Raw genomic sequence first — 24629 nt, forward strand, 5'->3', positions numbered from 1 at the left:
AGATACTGACCTCAGTGTCTGTAGTTTACAGTGTGGATACTGACCTCAGTGTCTGTAGTTTACAGTGTAGACATTGACCTCAGTGTCTGTAGTTTACAGTGTAGACACTGACCTCAGTGTCTGTAGTTTACAGTGTAGACACTGACCTCAGTGTCTGTAGTTTACAGTGTAGATACTGACCTCAGTGTCTGTAGTTTACAGTGTGGACACTGACCTCAGTGTCTGTAGTTTACAGTGTAGACACTGACCTCAGTGTCTGTAGTTTACAGTGTGGATGGTTCAGAGCAGTGAAGAGTTCCCTCCCACCACCATCAGACAGTCCACTGTTCCTCAGGTCCAGGTCCAGTTCTCTCAGAGCTGAGCCTGCTGATTGGAGAACGGAGACCAGTGATCCCCAGTCCTCTTCAGAGAGTCTAAAGCTAGACAGTCTGTAGAAACAGGGATAATATCACTCATACAGAATATGATGTAGTGTTGGTCAGAGACACATAACAGCATTATTCAGAGCCTGTCCTTTCAGATGGTAACACATTTAGTACAGGAACTCTTAGTGAGGTACATCTGGTATTGTAGTCATGTCTGTAGGTATGTAGACATGTCTGTAGGTATTGTAGTCATGTCTGTAGGTATGTAGACATGTCTGTAGGCATGTGGTGATGTCTGTAGGTATGTGGTGATGTCTGTAGGCATGTGGTGATGTCTGTAGGTATGTAGACATGTCTGTAGGCATGTGGTGATGTCTGTAGGTATTGTAGTCATGTCTGTGGGTATTGTAGACATGTCTGTAGGTATTGTAGTCATGTCTGTAGGCATGTGGTGATGTCTGTAGGTATGTAGACATGTCTGTAGGTATGTAGACATGTCTGTAGGTATGTGGTGATGTCTGTAGGTATTGTAGTGATGTCTGTAGGAATGTAGTCATGTCTGTAGGTATGTAGACATGTCTGTAGGTATGTGGTGATGTCTGTAGGTATTGTAGTCATGTCTGTAGGTATGTAGTCATGTCTGTAGGTATTGTAGACATGTCTGTAGGTATGTAGACATGTCTGTAGGTATGTAGACATGTCTGTAGGCATGTAGACATGTCTGTAGGTATGTAGACATGTCTGTAGGTATGTAGACATGTCTGTAGGTATGTAGACATGTCTGTAGGCATGTGGTGATGTCTGAGGGTATGTAGTCATGTCTGTAGGTATTGTAGTGATGTCTGTAGGTATTGTAGTGATGTATGTAGGTATGTAGACATGTCTGTAGGTATGTAGACATGTCTGTAGGCATGTGGTGATGTCTGTAGGTATTGTAGTCATGTCTGTAGGTATGTGGTGATGTCTGTAGGTATTGTAGTCATGTCTGTAGGCATGTGGTGATGTATGTAGGTATTGTAGTCATGTCTGTAGGTATGTGGTGATGTCTGTAGGTATTGTAGTCATGTCTGTAGGTATGTAGACATGTCTGTAGGTATGTGGTGATGTCTGTAGGTATTGTAGTCATGTCTGTGGGTATTGTAGTCATGTCTGTGGGTATTGTAGTCATGTCTGTGGGTATGTAGACATGTCTGTAGGCATGTAGACATGTCTGTAGGTATGTAGACATGTCTGTAGGTATTGTAGTCATGTCTGTAGGTATTGTAGTCATGTCTGTAGGTATTGTTGTCATGTCTGTAGGTATGTGGTGATGTCTGTAGGTATGTAGTCATGTCTGTAGGTATGTAGACATGTCTGTAGGTATGTAGACATGTCTGTAGGTATTGTAGTCATGTCTGTAGGTATTATAGTCATGCCTGTAGGTATATAGTCATGTCTGTAGGTATTGTAGTCATGTCTGTAGGTATGTGGTGATGTCTGTAGGTATTGTAGTCATGTCTGTAGGTATTGTAGTCATGTCTGTAGGTATGTAGACATGTCTGTAGGTATGTGGTGATGTCTGTAGGTATTGTAGTGATGTCTGTAGGAATGTAGTCATGTCTGTAGGTATGTAGACATGTCTGTAGGCATGAGGTGATGTCTGTAGGTATTGTAGTCATGTCTGTAGGTATTGTAGTCATGTCTGTAGGTATGTAGACATGTCTGTAGGTATGTGGTGATGTCTGTAGGTATTGTAGTGATGTCTGTAGGAATGTAGTCATGTCTGTAGGTATGTAGTCATGTCTGTAGGTATTGTAGTCATGTCTGTAGGTATTGTAGTCGTGTCTGTAGGTATTGTAGTCATGTCTGTGGGTATTGTAGTCATGTTTGTAGGTATGTGGTGATGTCTGTAGGTATTGTAGTCATGTCTGTAGGTATATAGTCATGTCTGTAGGTATTGTAGTCATGTCTGTAGGAATGTAGTCATGTCTGTAGGTATGTAGTCATGTCTGTAGGTATTGTAGTCGTGTCTGTAGATATTGTAGTCATGTCTGTAGGTATTGTAGTTATGTCTGTAGGTATTGTAGTCATGTCTGTAGGTATTGTAGTCATGTCTGTAGGAATGTAGTCATGTCTGTAGGTATGTAGTCATGTCTGTAGGTATTGTAGTCGTGTCTGTAGGTATATAGTCATGTCTGTAGGTATGTGGTGATGTCTGTAGGCATGTAGTCATGTCTGTAGGTATGTAGTCATGTCTGTAGGTATGTAGTCATGTCTGTAGGTATTGTAGTCATGTCTGTAGGTATTGTAGTGATGTCTGTAGGTATTGTAGTGATGTCTGTAGGTATATAGTCATGTCTGTGGGTATTGTAGTCATGTCTGTAGGTATTGTAGTCATGTCTGTAGGTATTGTAGTCATGTCTGTAGGTATGTAGTCATGTCTGTAGGTATTGTAGTCATGTCTGTAGGTATTGTAGTGATGTCTGTAGGTATATAGTCATGTCTGTAGGTATTGTAGTCATGTCTGTAGGTATATAGTCATGTCTGTAGGTATTGTAGTCATGTCTGTAGGAATGTAGTCATGTCTGTAGGTATGTAGTCATGTCTGTAGGTATTGTAGTCGTGTCTGTAGGTATTGTAGTCATGTCTGTAGGTATGTGGTGATGTCTGTAGGTATTGTAGTCATGTCTGTAGGTGGTGGTGATGTCTCTAGGTATGTAGTCATGTCTGTAGGTATTGTAGTGATGTATGTAGGTATGTAGACATGTCTGTAGGTATGTGGTGATGTCTGTAGGTATTGTAGTCATGTCTGTAGGTGGTGGTGATGTCTCTAGGTATGTAGTCATGTCTGTAGGTATTGTAGTGATGTATGTAGGTATATAGTCATGTCTGTAGGTATGTGGTGATGTCTGTAGGTATTGTAGTGATGTCTGTAGGTATGTAGACATGTCTGTAGGTATGTAGACATGTCTGTAGGTATATAGTCATGTCTATAGGTATTGTAGTCATGTCTGTAGGTATTGTAGTCATGTCTATAGGTGGTGGTGATGTCTGTAGGTATGTAGTGATGTATGTAGGTATGTAGACATGTCTGTAGGTATGTGGTGATGTCTGTAGGTATGTAGTCATGTCTGTAGGTATTGTAGTCATGTCTGTAGGTATGTAGTCATGTCTATAGGTGGTGGTCATGTCTGTAGGTATTGTAGTCATGTCTGTAGGTATGTAGACATGTCTGTAGGTATGTAGACATGTCTGTATGTATGTGGTGATGTCTGTAGGTATGTAGACATGTCTGTAGGTATATAGTCATGTCTGTAGGTATGTAGACATGTCTGTAGGTATTGTAGTCATGTCTGTAGGTATATAGTCATGTCTATAGGTGGTGGTGATGTCTGTAGGTATGTAGTGATGTATGTAGGTATGTGGTGATGTCTGTAGGTATTGTAGTCATGTCTATAGGTATGTGGTGATGTCTGTAGGCATTTATTCGTATCTGTAGGTATGTAGACATGTCTGTAGGTATGTAGTCATGTCTGTAGGTATATAGTCATGTCTGTAGGTATTGTTGTCATGTCTGTAGGTATTGTTGTCATGTCTGTAGGTATTGTAGTTATGTCTGTAGGTATTGTAGTCATGTCTGTAGGTATATAGTCATGTCTGTAGGTATTGTAGTCATGTCTGTAGGTATTGTAGTCATGTCTGTAGGTATATAGTCATGTCTGTAGGTATTGTAGTCATGTCTGTAGGTATTGTAGTCATGTCTGTAGGTATTGTAGTCATGTCTGTAGGTATTGTAGTCATGTCTGTAGGTATTGTAGTCATGTCTGTAGGTATATAGTCATGTCTGTAGGTATTGTAGTCATGTCTGTAGGAATGTAGTCATGTCTGTACGTATGTAGTCATGTCTGTAGGTATTGTAGTCATGTCTGTAGGTATTGTAGTCATGTCTGTAGGTATGTGGTGATGTCTGTAGGTATTGTAGTCATGTCTGTAGGTGGTGGTGATGTCTCTAGGTATGTAGTGATGTCTGTAGGTATGTGGTGATGTCTGTAGGTATTGTAGTGATGTCTGTAGGTATATAGTCATGTCTGTAGGTATGTAGACATGTCTGTAGGTATTGTAGTCATGTCTGTAGGTATATAGTCATGTCTGTAGGTATTGTAGTCATGTCTATAGGTGGTGGTGATGTCTGTAGGTATGTAGTGATGTATGTAGGTATGTAGACATGTCTGTAGGTATGTGGTGATGTCTGTAGGTATGTAGACATGTCTGTAGGTATGTAGACATGTCTGTAGGTATGTGGTGATGTCTGTAGGCATTTATTCGTATCTGTAGGTATGTATACATGTCTGTAGGTATGTAGTCATGTCTGTAGGTATATAGTCATGTCTGTAGGTATTGTTGTCATGTCTGTAGGTATTGTAGTTATGTCTGTAGGTATTGTAGTCATGTCTGTAGGTATATAGTCATGTCTGTAGGTATTGTAGTCATGTCTGTAGGTATTGTAGTCATGTCTGTAGGTATTGTAGTCATGTCTGTAGGTATTGTAGTCATGTCTGTAGGTATTGTAGTCATGTCTGTAGGTATTGTAGTTATGTCTGTAGGTATTGTAGTCATGTCTGTAGGTATATAGTCATGTCTGTAGGTATTGTAGTCATGTCTGTAGGTATTGTAGTCATGTCTGTAGGTATTGTATTCATGTCTGTAGGTATTGTAGTCATGTCTGTAGGTATTGTAGTCATGTCTGTAGGTATTGTAGTCATGTCTGTAGGTTTGTGTCTGTCTTTAGGCCTGTGGTCATTAAAATAAATCTAAATGGATAAATAATGTCTGTTCACAGTTAATTATTACAGATAATTTTACTCCAACAAACTGTGTCCAACAATGACGACGTGTTCAGGCTATTGTCATGTGATCAACCCTCCCAGAGAACTCACCGCAGTTTGTGCAGTTTACAGTTCTGATGTTTCAGAGAAGTGAAGAGTTCCCTCCCACCACCATCAGACAGCTTGGTGTCTCTCAGGTCCAGTTCTCTCAGATGTGAGTCTGCTGATTGGAGAGCAGAGGGCAGTAATCCACAGTGCTCTTCGGAGAGTTTATAGCCACCCAGTCTGTAGAAACAGAGACAATATCACTCAGACAGAGTGTGATGTAATGCAGGTCAGGGACACATACCAGCATTATAACACATTCAGCACAGTGAGGTCAAAATCTTCCTCAGATGAGTCTGCTGTGTGTGTCGGAAGTTCTGTGAGTGACAAACACATCATGTTCAAGGAATGATAATTCTACCCCTACCAACAATGATTCATCTTTTATAGTTTTCATCATGAGAAGACCTCCTCAATACTACTGACCTCAGTGTCTCCAGTTTACAGTGTGGATGTTTCAGTGCAGCGAGGACAACAGTCAGCGCAGCAACGAGAACAGTCAGTCTGGCCTCATCGTCACCATCAGGATCATCGACACCATCCGGATCACGCTCCCCGATGTCGTCCAGGTGCAGCTCTCTTAGATGTGAGTCTGCTGATTGGAGAATGGAGGCCAGTGATTCGTAGTCCTCCATAGAGAGTTCAAAGCCAATCAGTCTGTAGATACAGAGAAAATATAATCCATTAGGGCTGTGATGATACCAGTATCATGATATCTTTTCCATGGCAAAAATTAAAACACAAAGGAGACCAAACTCTTTGGTCCTTTAAAAACCTGCTGTATGTGTGGTAGCATGGAAAATAATTCAATGTTACTCTGGATGACAACATAATGATGTTAGTTACCAACATTAGGGCTGTGTTCCTAAAGAAGTTAACCTCTCTGGGATGGTTTGGGATGTGAGCGTCCCACCTCGCCAACAGCCAGTGAAATTGCAGGGCGCCAAATTCAAACAACAGAAATCTCATAATTAAAATTCCTCAAACGTACAAGTGTTATACACATTTTAAAGATACACTTCTTGTTAATCCAGCCACGGTGTCCGATTTCAAATAGGCTTTACAGCGAAAGCACACCATGCAATTATGTTAGGTCAGCGCCTAGCCACAGAAAACCATACAGCCATTTTCCAACCAAGGAGAGGTGTCACAAAAGTCAGAAATAGTGATTAAATTAATCACTAACCTTTGATGATCTTCACAGGATGGCACTCCCAGGACTCCATGTTAGACAACAAATGTTTGTTTTGTTCGATAATCTTTATTTCCAAATACCTCTTTTTTGTTTGCACGTTTCGTCAAGTAATCCATAGGCACAAAGCGGTCCAGTCCAGACGAATAGTCAAAAAAGTTCAATTAAAGTTCGTAGAAACATGTCAAACGATGTATATTATCAATCTTTAGGATGTTTTTATCATACATCTTCAATAATATTCCAACCGGACAATTCCGTTGTCATCAGAAAGGAAAGAGAACGAACGGCACGCTCACGGCCATGCGCAAAAAACAACTCATGGCTTTCAGCTAAGCCACTTACTCTGAGCGGTCTTATTCTCTCCCCTTTCACAATAGACACGCTGATTTTCCAAATGGAGTGCAAGGGAGAATTCTGGTAGAAATTAGCTAAAAAAAGGATTTCAGATCTGACATCTGTACAGGACAAAATATAAACACAAAAAGGCCTGGGTGTTGATGGTATCCTAAATGAAATGTTCAAATATACAGTGCCTTCCGAGAGTATTCGGCCCCCTTGAACTTTGCGACCTTTTGCGACCTTTTGCCACATTTCAGGCTTCAAACATAAAGATATAAAACTGTATTTTTTTGTGAAGAATCAACAACAAGTGGGACACAATCATGAAGTGGAACGACATTTATTGGATATTTCAAACTTTTTTAACAAATCAAAAACTGAAAAAACTGCAAAAAGTGTGCTTTCGCCGTAAAGCCTATTTGAAATCGGACCCTCTGGCTGGATTTACAAGAAGTTTATTTTTAAAATGGTGTAAAATACTTGTACGTTTGAGGAATTTTAATTATGGGATTGTTGTTGTTTTGAATATGGCGCCCTGCAATTTCACTGACTGTTGTCGATGTGGGACGCTAACAGAAAGGTTAAAGTAACTAACTTTGGCCTTCCGGATAGCCTGAGTGCACTTATTTCTCATTTGCCTGAACGAGAGCGAGTCAGCCTGAGTATGCGTGTGCCGAGCCTTTCGCCAAATGCAATTCTTGAGGTGGAGTAACTCTGCCAGATCACGGTCGAACCAGGGGCTGAACCTGTTTTTAATTCTCATTTTCTTTATGTGGGTGTGTTTGTAAACAATAACACTGACAATATCAAAAAAGGTCCAAGTTTTTCGACAGAGGGGATCAAGCTGATTCTATACCATTTTACAGAGGCCAGTTTATTAAGAAAGGCTTTGCTCGTTACATTTTTTTAGCAAGCGTCTATGTCAAATCAGGACAGGTCTTTTCACTGAGCAGCCATTACGAACACAGGCTGTAAAACAATGATCACTTAGGTCATTACAGAAAACACCAGATTTATACCATATCAGGATTATTTGTGATGATAACATCAAGAAGAGTAGCCTTGTCTGGGTGTTTGGAGAAATACTTGATACCATGAAGTATCGCCAATTACTCTCCCGGCTTGCTAGAGCACTGTGTACTCCAGTAGCACGGTGACCTAAGGAGCGCGCTACAACTCTGAGGGTCATGAGTTCATGCCCAGTGCTGGACAATGGCTTTTCTTTTGTTTGGTGAGCGTCGAGGAAGGTGTATATCGACATTCTCTGGACTTTTTCAAACACTTCTCGTGTGATGATATTTTACATGAAGATGATTATTTTTGTCATTGTCGTAAAGGTGGAAGATTACACTAACAATTGGTGGCAATTGAGATCACCGTGTGGTTGATTTTAGCGTTAATTTAGTGGCCCTCATTGGTTGCAATCCGTCTGATATAACTATTGATAGATATTTGGTGATTTTGACTTTATGATATTACTTACATGGCCTTTCTCCATTTCCTTACAGCTGGGACCAGTCTCGTACACCCAGGGGACAAGTTGTATGTCCTCAGGTCAATCTCATCCAGCACACCCTTTGACATCAGCAGTGCGTTGGCCAGTGATGAGAAGTGTGCACCTGCAAGTTCCTTTCCTGTTTCATTTCCTGACTTCAGGAACTTGTCAATGTCCTCATGTACTGAATCATCGTTCATCTCAGTCAAGCAGATGAGTAGATTGATGTACCTATCAGGTGAGACTTGCTCTACGTTCGGCTCCCTGAGGTATTTCTTAATTTCCTTGACAGTCTCTGAGCTGATCTCTGTTTGTGGCAGTAGGTCATGTAACAGTCTCTGGTTGGATTCTGTTGAGATGCCAACAAGGAAGCGGAGGAACAGGTCCAGGTGTCCATTCTCACTCTCCAAGGCTTTATCCACCATCATCTTCAGCAGCTCAGACAAGGACAGCTCTGATGACACATCCCCAATGAAAGGCTCCAGGGCCTTGATGTTCTTGCTCGCACAGCAGTGGAACACATACAGAGCAGCAAGGAACTCCTGGAAGCTCAGGTGGACAAAGCAGTACACTTTCTTCCGATACAGCCCATACTCCTCTTTCAGGATTTCTGTGCAAAACCCAGAGTACACTGAGGCTTCACTGACATCAATGCCACACTCCTCCAGGTCTTTCTTAGGGAATATGAGATTGCCCTTCACCAGCTGTTCAAATGCAAGTTGTGCCAGTTTGAGAATGATTTCTTTGTGTCTTTCTATGATTATGTCCAGATCAGTCTCATTTTCCCCATCGTACTTCTTGCTTTTCAGGTTTGTCTGAATGAGCAGGAAGTGATTGTACATCTCAGTCAGAGTTGTGATCTCTCCACTCTTATCTTCACTCAACATTTGCTCAAGAACCCTAGCAGTAATCCAACAGAAGACTGGTATGTGGCACATGATATGGATGCTCCTTGATGTATTAATGTGTGAGATGATTCTCCTGGCCCGGTTCTCATCCTCAACATTCTTCTTAAAGTATTCTTCTTTCTGTTTGTCGTTGAACCCTCGTACTTCTGTCACCTTGTCAATGTACTTACAGGGGACCTGATTGGCTGCTGCTGGTCGGGAGGTTATCCATAGGAGAGCTTCAGGGAGTAGATTCCCCTCGATGAGGTTTGTCATCAACCTGTCAACTGATGATGTCTCAGTTAGATCAGTCAACCTCTTGTTCTGATGAAAACCTAATGGCAGTCTGCTTTCATCCAGACCATCAAAGATGAACATGACTTTGCAGGTATCATATGTCTTTGCCTCTTTTATCGCTGTAAGTTCAGGGTGGAAGTAACGCAAAAGTCCATGAAGACTGTACTGGTCATCTTGAATCAGATTCAGCTCTCGGAGTGGAAGCACAAAGATGAAATCAACATCCTGATTAGCTTTTCTTTCAGCCCAGTCGAGGATGAACTTCTGCACAGAGACTGTTTTTCCAATGCCAGCGATGCCCTTCATCAGCACAGCTCTGATGGGTCTCTCCTTTTCTCTGTCTTCTCCAGATAAGGGCTTGAAGATGTCATTGCAGTTGATTGGAGTGTCTGTAGATGTTTTGGCCCTGCGTGTATATTCAATCTGCCGGATCTCATGTTCTCTATTAACTCCTTCACTCTGTCCTTGTGTGATGTAGAGCTGTGTGTAGATGTTGCTGAGGGGAGTTTGTTCCACTGCGGTGCCTTCAAACACAAATCCAAACCTCGTCTTCAGACTGTCTTTAAGTTTGTCCTTAATTCTTTGTGTGTCGTCATCCACTGGAAAGAACAACACACTTTAAAACGTCAATAAGTAAAGTTACAAGAGAAAGTGAGTCTGAGAAAGTCCAGAAGCATCACCAAGGACACCACAAACCCCAGCCACGAGCTAAGTATCGGGCAGATTGATACCAACAGGCTCAGAAACAGTTTCTATCTGCAAGACTGCTGAACACTTGAACTGGACTGAACACCTGCACTGACTTTCCACAGCACACAGATATACACTTATCCACACTTATCCACACACACACACACACACACACACACACACACACACACACACACACACACACACACACACACACACACACACACACACACACACACACACACACACACACACACACACACACACACACACACACATCGAAACTGGTTAATTATTATTGCTAAATACTGTGCACAATTTACAAAACACACGTACATATTGTACTATAAATTGTGCCTGCATGATTTATAATATTAGCGTTGTTATTAAATGTTTATTATAAACTGGGTGGTTTGGGTTCTGGATGCTGATTGGTTAAAAGCTGTGGTATATCAGACATAAAATGGATGGTTCGAGCCCTTAATTCTGATTCTAATTCCAACAGACTTCAGTCAGTGGTATCATATGTGGTTTAGAGGACACTGATGAGAGAGAGAGTTAGAGAGAGAGAGACAACCAACCTACCTGGCACCGGGAACAAATAAGCCTCTACTTTCAGAAGGAGCCTATAGAAGGCTGATTTGACTTTATTTGCGTTTAAGAACTCGAACAGCTCCCTCATCTGATCCTGACTGGTCCGGGCAGCTTTAATCTTATTGTACGCCTCTTGGTGGATCATACCCCACTGGAACAGTGCATCTGCTATGGGCATCACCATGGTAACCCTCTGAATGAGGTCCGCCCGGTTATCATCCACCAATTTAGCATCTGGAGTAGAGAAGGACAGGTGTATTATGCACACACACACACACACACACACACACACACACACACACACACACACACACACACACACACACACACACACACACACACACACACACACACACACACACACACACACACACACACACACACACACACACACACACACACACAGGTAAGAAACACATCAAAACATGATAAATATATAGGTAACTGTACAGTGTTTATTTTACATACGAGACAAATTTAAAATAGAATATATAGAAATAGTAGAAGGACAAAGCTATATTCATTAAAATAACCATTACTTCATAATGAGACCATGTCTGGTGTTTCACCTCAGATACATTACTACATAATGAGACCATGTCTACCTCAGATACATTACTACATAATGAGACCATGTCTACCTCAGATACATTACTACATAATGAGACCATGTCAGATACATTACTACATAATGAGACCATGTCAGATACATTACTACATAATGAGACCATGTCTGTTGTTTCACCTCAGATACATTACTACATAATGAGACCATGTCTACCTCAGATACATTACTACATAATGAGACCATGTCTGATACATTACTACATAATGAGACCATGTCAGATACATTACTACATAATGAGACCATGTCAGATACATTACTACATAATGAGACCATGTCTGGTGTTTCACCTCAGATACATTACTACATAATGAGACCATGTCAGATACATTACTACATAATGAGACCATGTCAGATACATTACTACATAATGAGACCATGTCAGATTACATTACTACATAATGAGACCATGTCAGATACATTACTACATAATGAGACCATGTCTGGTGTTTCACCTCAGATACATTACTACATAATGAGACCATGTCAGATACATTACTACATAATGAGACCATGTCAGATACATTACTACATAATGAGACCATGTCTACCTCAGATACATTACTACATAATGAGACCATGTCTGTTGTTTCACCTCAGATACATTACTACAAAATGAGACCATGTCTACCTCAGATACATTACTACATAATGAGACCATGTCAGATACATTACTACATAATGAGACCATGTCAGATACATTACTACATAATGAGACCATGTCTGGTGTTTCACCTCAGATACATTACTACATAATGAGACCATGTCAGATACATTACTACATAATGAGACCATGTCTACCTCAGATACATTACTACATAATGAGACCATGTCAGATTACATTACTACATAATGAGACCATGTCAGATACATTACTACATAATGAGACCATGTCTGGTGTTTCACCTCAGATACATTACTACATAATGAGACCATGTCAGATACATTACTACATAATGAGACCATGTCTACCTCAGATACATTACTACATAATGAGACCATGTCTACCTCAGATACATTACTACATAATGAGACCATGTTAGATACATTACTACATAATGAGACCATGTCTACCTCAGATACATTAGTACATAATGAGACCATGTCTACCTCAGATACATTACTACATAATGAGACCATGTCTACCTCAGTTACATTACTACATAATGAGACCATGTCTACCTCAGATACATTACTACATAATGAGACCATGTCAGATACATTACTACATAATGAGACCATGTCTACCTCAGATTACATTACTACATAATGAGACCATGTCTACCTCAGATACATTAGTACATAATGAGACCATGTCTGGTGTTTCACCTCAGATACATTACTACATAATGAGACCATGTCTACCTCAGATACATTACTACATAATGAGACCATGTCTGGTGTTTCACCTCAGATACATTACTACATAATGAGACCATGTCTACCTCAGATACATTACTACATAATGAGACCATGTCAGATACATTACGACATAATGAGACCATGTCTACCTCAGATACATTACTACATAATGAGACCATGTCTGTTGTTTCACCTCAGATACATTACTACATAATGAGACCATGTCTACCTCAGATACATTACTACATAATGAGACCATGTCAGATACATTACTACATAATGAGACCATGTCTGGTGTTTCACCTCAGATACATTACTACATAATGAGACCATGTCAGATACATTACTACATAATGAGACCATGTCAGATACATTACTACATAATGAGACCATGTCTACCTCAGATACATTACTACATAATGAGACCATGTCTACCTCAGATACATTACTACATAATGAGACCATGTCAGATACATTACTACATAATGAGACCATGTCAGATACATTACTACATAATGAGACCATGTCAGATACATTACTACATAATGAGACCATGTCAGATACATTACTACATAATGAGACCATGTCAGATACATTACTACATAATGAGACCATGTCAGATACATTACTACATAATGAGAACACCTCAGATACATCACTACATAATGAGACCATGTCAGATACATTACTACATAATGAGACCATGTCTACCTCAGATACATTACTACATAATTAGACCATGTCTACCTCAGATACATTACTACATAATGAGACCATGTCTGGTGTTTCACCTCAGATACATTACTACATAATGAGACCATGTCTACCTCAGATACATTACTACATAATGAGACCATGTCTACCTCAGATACATTACTACATAATGAGGCCATGTCAGATGTTTCTCCTCAGATACATTACTACATAATGAGACCATGTCTGGTGTTTCACCTCAGATACATTACTACATAATGAGACCATGTCTGGTGTTTCAACTCAGATACATTACTACATAATGAGACCATGTCTACCTCAGATACATTACTACATAATGAGACCATGTCAGATGTTTCTCCTCAGATACATTACTACATAATGAGACCATGTCTGGTGTTTCACCTCAGATACATTACTACATAATGAGACCATGTCTACCTCAGATACATTACTACATAATGAGACCATGTCTACCTCAGATACATTACTACATAATGAGACCATGTCTGGTGTTTCAACTCAGATACATTACTACATAATGAGACCATGTCTACCTCAGATACATTACTACATAATGAGACCATGTCTGGTGTTTCACCTCAGATACATTACTACATAATGAGACCATGTCAGATACATTACTACATAATGAGACCATGTCTGGTGTTTTGACCTCAGATACATTACTACATAATGAGACCATGTCTACCTCAGATACATTACTACATAATGAGACCATGTCAGATACATTACTACATAATGAGACCATGTCAGATACATTACTACATAATGAGACCATGTCTACCTCAGATACATTACTACATAATGAGACCATGTCAGATACATTACTACATAATGAGACCATGTCTGGTGTTTCAACTCAGATACATTACTACATAATGAGACCATGTCTGATGTTTCACCTCAGATACATTACTACATAATGAGACCATGTCAGATACATTACTACATAATGAGACCATGTCTACCTCAGATACATTACTACATAATGAGACCATGTCTGGTGTTTCACCTCAGATACATTACTACATAATGAGACCATGTCTACCTCAGATACATTACTACATAATGAGACCATGTCTGGTGTTTCAACTCAGATACATTACTACATAATGAGACCATGTCTACCTCAGATACATTACTACATAATGAGACCATGTCAGATACATTACTACATAATGAGACCATGTCTGGTGTTTCACCTCAGATACATTACTACATAATGAGACCATGTCTGGTGTTTCACCTCAGATACATTACTACATAATGAGACCATGTCTACCTCAGATACATTACTACATAATGAGACCATGTCTACCTCAGATACATTACTACATAATGAGACCATGTCTGATACATTACTACATAATGAGACCATGTCTACCTCAGATACATTACTACATAATTAGACCATGTCAGATACATTACTACATAATGAGACCATGTCTACCTCAGATACATTACTACATAATGAGACCATGTCTGGTGTTTCACCTCAGATACATTACTACATAATGAGACCATGTCTACCTCAGATACATTACTACATAATGACACCATGTCTGATACATTACTACATAATGAGACCATGTCTGTTGTTTCACCTCAGATACATTACTACATAATGACACCATGTCTGATACATTACTACATAATGGGACCATGTCTACCTCAAATACATTACTACATAATGAGACCATGTCTACCTCAGATACATTACTACATAATGAGACCATGTCTTCCTCAGATACATTACTACATAATGAGACCATGTCTGGTGTTTCACCTCAGATACATTACTACATATTGAGACCATGTCTACCTCAGATACATTAGTACATAATGAGACCATGTCTGGTGTTTCACCTCAGATACATTACTACATAATGAGACCATGTCTACCTCAGATACATTACTACATAATGAGACCATGTCTGGTGTTTCACCTCAGATACATTACTACATAATGAGACCATGTCTACCTCAGATACATTACTACATAATGAGACCATGTCAGATACATTACTACATAATGAGACCATGTCTGGTGTTTCAACTCAGATACATTACTACATAATGAGACCATGTCTACCTCAGATACATTACTACATAATGAGACCATGTCAGATGTTTCTCCTCAGATACATTACTACATAATGAGACCATGTCTGGTGTTTCACCTCAGATACATTACTACATAATGAGACCATGTCTACCTCAGATACATTACTACATAATGAGACCATGTCTACCTCAGATACATTACTACATAATGAGACCATGTCTGGTGTTTCAACTCAGATACATTACTACATAATGAGACCATGTCTACCTCAGATACATTACTACATAATGAGACCATGTCTGGTGTTTCACCTCAGATACATTACTACATAATGAGACCATGTCAGATACATTACTACATAATGAGACCATGTCTGGTGTTTTGACCTCAGATACATTACTACATAATGAGACCATGTCTACCTCAGATACATTACTACATAATGAGACCATGTCAGATACATTACTACATAATGAGACCATGTCAGATACATTACTACATAATGAGACCATGTCTACCTCAGATACATTACTACATAATGAGACCATGTCAGATACATTACTACATAATGAGACCATGTCTGGTGTTTCAACTCAGATACATTACTACATAATGAGACCATGTCTGATGTTTCACCTCAGATACATTACTACATAATGAGACCATGTCAGATACATTACTACATAATGAGACCATGTCTACCTCAGATACATTACTACATAATGAGACCATGTCTGGTGTTTCACCTCAGATACATTACTACATAATGAGACCATGTCTACCTCAGATACATTACTACATAATGAGACCATGTCTGGTGTTTCAACTCAGATACATTACTACATAATGAGACCATGTCTACCTCAGATACATTACTACATAATGAGACCATGTCAGATACATTACTACATAATGAGACCATGTCTGGTGTTTCACCTCAGATACATTACTACATAATGAGACCATGTCTGGTGTTTCACCTCAGATACATTACTACATAATGAGACCATGTCTACCTCAGATACATTACTACATAATGAGACCATGTCTACCTCAGATACATTACTACATAATGAGACCATGTCTGATACATTACTACATAATGAGACCATGTCTACCTCAGATACATTACTACATAATGAGACCATGTCAGATACATTACTACATAATGAGACCATGTCTACCTCAGATACATTACTACATAATGAGACCATGTCTGGTGTTTCACCTCAGATACATTACTACATAATGAGACCATGTCTACCTCAGATACATTACTACATAATGACACCATGTCTGATACATTACTACATAATGAGACCATGTCTGTTGTTTCACCTCAGATACATTACTACATAATGACACCATGTCTGATACATTACTACATAATGGGACCATGTCTACCTCAAATACATTACTACATAATGAGACCATGTCTACCTCAGATACATTACTACATAATGAGACCATGTCTTCCTCAGATACATTACTACATAATGAGACCATGTCTGGTGTTTCACCTCAGATACATTACTACATAATGAGACCATGTCTACCTCAGATACATTAGTACATAATGAGACCATGTCTGGTGTTTCACCTCAGATACATTACTACATAATGAGACCATGTCTACCTCAGATACATTACTACATAATGAGACCATGTCTGGTGTTTCACCTCAGATACATTACTACATAATGAGACCATGTCTACCTCAGATACATTACTACATAATGAGACCATGTCAGATACATTACTACATAATGAGACCATGTCTGGTGTTTCACCTCAGATACATTACTACATAATGAGACCATGTCTGGTGTTTCACCTCAGAAACATTAATACATAATGAGACCATGTCTACCTCAGATACATTACTACATAATGAGACCATGTCTACCTCAGATACATTACTACATAATGAGACCATGTCTGGTGTTTCACCTCAGATACATTACTACATAATGAGACCATGTCTACCTCAGATACATTACTACATAATGAGACCATGTCAGATACATTACTACATAATGAGACCATGTCTGGTGTTTTCACCTCAGATACATTACTACATAATGAGACCATGTCTGGTGTTTCACCTCAGATACATTACTACATAATGAGACCATGTCTACCTCAGATACATTACTACATAATGAGACCATGTCTACCTCAGATACATTACTACATAATGAGACCATGTCTGATACATTACTACATAATGAGACCATGTCTACCTCAGATACATTACTACATAATGAGACCATGTCAGATACATTACTACATAATGAGACCATGTCTACCTCAGATACATTACTACATAATGAGACCATGTCTGGTGTTTCACCTCAGATACATTACTACATAATGAGACCATGTCTACCTCAGATACATTACTACATAATGACACCATGTCTGATACATTACTACATAATGAGACCATGTCTGTTGTTTCACCTCAGATACATTACTACATAATGACACCATGTCTGATACATTACTACATAATGGGACCATGTCTACCTCAAATACATTACTACATAATGAGACCATGTCTACCTCAGATACATTACTACATAATGAGACCATGTCTTCCTCAGATACATTACTACATAATGAGACCATGTCTGGTGTTTCACCTCAGATACATTACTACATAATGAGACCATGTCTACCTCAGATACATTAGTACATAATGAGACCATGTCTGGTGTTTCACCTCAGATACATTACTACATAATGAGACCATGTCTACCTCAGATACATTACTACATAATGAGACCATGTCTGGTGTTTCACCTCAGATACATTACTACATAATGAGACCATGTCTACCTCAGATACATTACTACATAATGAGACCATGTCTGGTGTTTCAACTCAGATACATTACTACATAATGAGACCATGTCTGGTGTTTCAACTCAGATACATTACTACATAATGAGACCATGTCTACCTCAGATACATTACTACATAATGAGACCATGTCAGATACATTACTACATAATGAGACCATGTCTGGTGTTTTGACCTCAGATACATTACTACATAATGAGACCATGTCTACCTCAAATACATTACTACATAATGAGACCATGTCAGATACATTACTACATAATGAGACCATGTCAGATACATTACTACATAATGAGACCATGTCAGATACATTACTACATAATGAGACCATGTCAGATACATTACTACATAATGAGACCATGTCAGATACATTACTACATAATGAGACCATGTCAGATACATTACTACATAATGAGACCATGTCAGATACATTACTACATAATGAGACCATGTCTGGTGTTTCACCTCAGATACATTACTACATAATGAGACCATGTCAGATACATTACTACATAATGAGACCATGTCTACCTCAGATACATTACTACATAATGAGACCATGTCTACCTCAGATACATTACTACATAATGAGACCATGTCTACCTCAGATACATTACTACATAATGAGACCATGTCTACCTCAGATACATTACTACATAATGAGACCATGTCAGATACATTACTACATAATGAGACCATGTCTACCTCAGATACATTAGTACATAATGAGACCATGTCTACCTCAGATACAATACTACATAATGAGACCATGTCTACCTCAGATACATTACTACATAATGAGACCATGTCAGATACATTACTACATAATGAGACCATGTCTACCTCAGATACATTACTACATAATGAGACCATGTCTAACTCAGATACATTACTACATAATGAGACCATGTCAGATACATTACTACATAATGAGACCATGTCTAACTCAGATACATTACTACATAATGAGACCATGTCAGATACATTACTACATAATGAGACCATGTCAGATACATTACTACATAATGAGACCATGTCAGATACATTACTACATAATGAGACCATGTCAGATACATTACTACATAATGAGACCATGTCAGATACATTACTACATAATGAGACCATGTCTACCTCAGATACATTACTACATAATGAGACCATGTCTACCTCAGATACATTACTACATAATGAGACCATGTCAGATACATTACTACATAATGAGACCATGTCTACCTCAGATACATTACTACATAATGAGACCATGTCAGATACATTACTACATAATGAGACCATGTCTACCTCAGATACATTACTACATAATGAGACCATGTCAGATACATTACTACATAATGAGACCATGTCAGATACATTACTACATAATGAGACCATGTCTACCTCAGATACATTACTACATAATGAGACCATGTCTACCTCAGATACATTACTACATAATGAGGCCATGTCTACCTCAGATACATTACTACATAATGAGACCATGTCAGATACATTACTACATAATGAGACCATGTCTACCTCAGATACATTACTACATAATGAGGCCATGTCTACCTCAGATACATTACTACATAATGAGACCATGTCTACCTCAGATACATTACTACATAATGAGACCATGTCAGATACATTACTACATAATGAGACCATGTCTACATAATACCTCAGATACATTACTACATAATGAGACCATGTCTACCTCAGATACATTACTACATAATGAGACCATGTCAGATACATTACTACATAATGAGACCATGTCTACCTCAGATACATTACTACATAATGAGACCATGTCTACCTCAGATACATTACTACATAATGAGACCATGTCTACCTCAGATACATTACTACATAATGAGACCATGTCATTACTACATAATCAGATACATTACTACATAATGAGGCCATGTCTACCTCAGATACATTACTACATAATGAGACCATGTCAGATACATTACTACATAATGAGACCATGTCTACCTCAGATACATTACTACATAATGAGGCCATGTCATAATGAGACCTCAGATACATTACTACATAATGAGACCATGTCTACCTCAGATACATTACTACATAATGAGACCATGTCAGATACATTACTACATAATGAGACCATGTCTACCTCAGATACATTACTACATAATGAGACCATGTCTACCTCAGATACATTACTACATAATGAGACCATGTCTACCTCAGATACATTACTACATAATGAGACCATGTCAGATACATTACTACATAATGAGACCATGTAAGATACATTACTACATAATGAGACCATGTCTACCTCAGATACATTACTACATAATGAGACCATGTCAGATACATTACTACATAATGAGACCATGTCAGATACATTACTACATAATGAGACCATGTCTACCTCAGATACATTAGTACATAATGAGACCATGTCTACCTCAGATACATTACTACATAATGAGACCATGTCTACCTCAGATACATTACTACATAATGAGACCATGTCTACCTCAGATACATTACTACATAATGAGACCATGTCAGATACATTACTACATAATGAGACCATGTCTACCTCAGATACATTACTACATAATGAGACCATGTCAGATACATTACTACATAATGAGACCATGTCTACCTCAGATACATTACTACATAATGAGACCATGTCAGATACATTACTACATAATGAGACCATGTCTACCTCAGATACATTACTACATAATGAGACCATGTCTACCTCAGATACATTACTACATAATGAGACCATGTCTACCTATGATACATTACTACATAATGAGACCATGTCAGATACATTACTACATAATGAGACCATGTCAGATACATTACTACATAATGAGACCATGTCAGATACATTACTACATAATGAGACCATGTCTACCTCAGATACATTACTACATAATGAGACCATGTCAGATACATTACTACATAATGAGACCATGTCTACCTCAGATACATTACTACATAATGAGACCATGTCAGATACATTACTACATAATGAGACCATGTCTACCTCAGATACATTACTACATAATGAGACCATGTCAGATACATTACTACATAATGAGACCATGTCTACCTCAGATACATTACTACATAATGAGACCATGTCTACCTCAGATACATTACTACATAATGAGACCATGTCTACCTCAGACACATTACTACATAATGAGACCATGTCTACCTCAGATACATTACTACATAATGAGACCATGTCTACCTCAGATACATTACTACATAATGAGACCATGTCTACCTCAGATACATTACTACATAATGAGACCATGTCAGATACATTACTACATAATGAGACCATGTCAGATACATTACTACATAATGAGACCATGTCAGATACATTACTACATAATGAGACCATGTCAGATACATTACTACATAATGAGACCATGTCAGATACATTACTACATAATGAGACCATGTCTACCTCAGATACATTACTACATAATGAGACCATGTCAGATACATTACTACATAATGAGACCATGTCTACCTCAGATACATTACTACATAATGAGACCATGTCAGATACATTACTACATAATGAGACCATGTCAGATACATTACTACATAATGAGACCATGTCAGATACATTACTACATAATGAGACCATGTCTACCTCAGATACATTACTACATAATGAGACCATGTCTACCTCAGATACATTACTACATAATGAGACCATGTCTACCTCAGATACATTACTACATAATGAGACCATGTCTACCTCAGATACATTACTACATAATGAGACCATGTCAGATACATTACTACATAATGAGACCATGTCTGGTGTTTCCCCTCAGGATTAACAGCTTACCTCTTTCTTCACGTCCCTTCTCTGTCTCAGGCGAATCAAGAGAGTGGGGGGGTCTGGAAGAATAACAAACATGGATACATATTACATGCATAGTATCTGGGCACCGGTAACAGCGCCCCCTTTGGCCTCAATCTGGTACTACAACATCGAGACCTCCCTTTGCACCGGTAACAGCACCCCCTTTGGTCTCAATCTGGTACTACAACATGGAGACCTCCCTTTGCACTGATAACAGCACCCCCTGTGTCATCAACATGGTACTACAACATGGAGACCTCCCTTTGCACTGATAACAGCACCCCCTTTGTCATCAACTGGTACTACAACATGGAGACCTCCCTTTGCACCGGTAACAGCACCCCCTTTGGCCTCAATCTGGTACTACAACATGGAGACCTCCCTTTGCACCGGTAACAGCACCCCCTTTGGCCTCAATCTGGTACTACAACATGGAGACCTCCCTTTGCACTGATAACAGCACCCCCTGTGTCATCAACATGGTACTACAACATGGAGACCTCCCTTTGCACCGGTAACAGCACCCCCTTTGTCCTCAATCTGGTACTCCAACATGGAGACCTTCCTTTGCACTGATAACAGCACCCCCTGTGTCATCAACATGGTACTACAACATGGAGACCTCCCATGGCACCGGTAACAGCACCCCCTTTGTCCTCAATCTGGTACTACAACATGGAGACCTCCCTTTGCACTGATAACAGCACCCCCTGTGTCATCAACATGGTACTACAACATGGAGACCACACTGACTTGAAGCATTTCAAGAAACTGTCTCACATTTGGTCAAAGGACTTTGCTTCACTGTTGACATTGTCACGGTCTTCTCTCCTCCCTTCAGTGTCCTCCTCTTCTCTCCTCCCTTCAGTGTCTCCCTCTTCTCTCCTCCCTTTACTGTCCTCCTCTTCTGTCCTCCATTTACTGTCCCCCTCTTCTCGCCTCCCTTCAGTGTCTCCCTCCTCTCGCCTTCCTTCAGTGTCCCCCTCCTCTTGCCTTCCTTCAGTGTCCCCCTCTTCTCTCCTTCCATCAGTGTCGCCCTCTTCTCTCCTTCCTTCAGTGTCTCCCTCTTCTCTCCTTCCTTCAGTGTCTCCCTCCTCTCGCCTTCCTTCAGTGTCCCCCTCTTCTCTCCTTCCTTCAGTGTCCCCTTCCTTCAGTGTCTCCCTCTTCTCTCCTTCCTTCAGTGTCCCCCTCCTCTCTCCTTCCTTCAGTGTCCCCCTCCTCTCGCCTTCCTTCAGTGTCCCCCTCCTCTCTCCTTCCTTCAGTGTCCCCCTCCTCTCTCCTTCCTTCAGTGTCCCCCTCCTCTCCTTCCTTCAGTGTCCCCCTCCTCTCGCCTTCCATCAGTGTCCCCCTCTTCTCTCCTCCTTTTGGAGCAGTTGCTCCCCATCTCTTTGTCTCTATGAGATCTGTGAGTGAACACAGAAAATAAATCCCAGTATATTGATATAGTATATATATTGTATTATATAATATGTAGAAAAACTACTAAATACAATTGCAAATGTTTTTACAATAGCAAAATACAATTCATGAAGGATACAAACGTGTCATTTGACTTGTATTTATGAGTTTAGCATTGACAGGAAATGAAAATCCCCAAATAAACTTGTTGCTGTGAAGTGACCGTTAATGCGATGTCATGACTTCGACTTTCCATCCATCTTACTGTCACAGAAACAGGAAGTGACTATGGGCGCCATTTTCATATAGAAAACCCCCAGATTCGCTTTCACAAAATGGCGCCCTATGTGTCCAAAACAATGCATCACACTTGAAGAACTTGTGTTGTCATTTCCGGTCACAACTTGTGGACTTGTTTACGTGCTGCTTGCGGTTTGTTGCTAACGTTACTTTACTACCTACCAACTTTACAGTTTTTCCTTTTTATTTTTTAAAATCGTTTTTTATATCTTTTTTTTTCTTCCCCTCCACTTTTTCTCCCCGGACACTTTATCTGGACATGGTTCTACAGGACCTCCGCCAGCCGAAACTAAGTAGTAACATTAACATTATGCCTTCTAATTGCAGTTGCTGTACTCATAATATACAGTAGAACGATCGTCTTATGGTGAGGATAGCCGTGCTGCAAGGCCAGCGTCAGACGCCATTGTTAGGCAAGGGTCATTTAAGTGTAGGAAAGGATGAAACAGCGTCTTTGCCACCAGTAAGTACAGATAGTGGTATAAACCCCCTCTCACGGTCCCCGCAGCTGGACAATTTTCTCACGGCATCTGGAAGGAAATTCTGCAGTAATGCTCAACTGGTGTCGCTCATTCAGCTGACAGAAACTTTCAACAGGTTCTCCCCATTAAGCAACAA

General features: G+C 39.5%; 1 protein-coding gene and 1 long non-coding RNA gene across 2 annotated transcripts in view; both read right to left on the bottom strand.

The window, feature by feature from the left end:
* LOC135531973 (NACHT, LRR and PYD domains-containing protein 12-like) overlaps positions 1-24629 on the bottom strand; it is a 54858-nt gene that overhangs the window by 17725 nt on the left and 12504 nt on the right. Inside the window, exons 3-8 of the mRNA XM_064959665.1 lie at positions 22296-22348; positions 10764-11006; positions 8293-10087; positions 5702-5932; positions 5282-5455; positions 249-428 (exon numbers count right to left, since the gene is read on the bottom strand). Of these exons, the coding sequence (XP_064815737.1) occupies positions 249-428; positions 5282-5455; positions 5702-5932; positions 8293-10087; positions 10764-11006; positions 22296-22348 (2676 nt within the window). The remainder of the gene's footprint in view (positions 1-248; positions 429-5281; positions 5456-5701; positions 5933-8292; positions 10088-10763; positions 11007-22295; positions 22349-24629) is intronic.
* Positions 11438-18766, bottom strand: LOC135531983 (uncharacterized). Its single transcript, XR_010454264.1, has 2 exons — positions 14546-18766; positions 11438-14355 (listed from the first exon to the last, which is right to left on the bottom strand). It is a non-coding gene; the product is annotated as an uncharacterized LOC135531983 (long non-coding RNA).

Source organism: Oncorhynchus masou, chromosome 5, assembly GCF_036934945.1.
Source record: "Oncorhynchus masou masou isolate Uvic2021 chromosome 5, UVic_Omas_1.1, whole genome shotgun sequence".
NCBI lineage: Eukaryota > Metazoa > Chordata > Actinopteri > Salmoniformes > Salmonidae > Oncorhynchus > Oncorhynchus masou.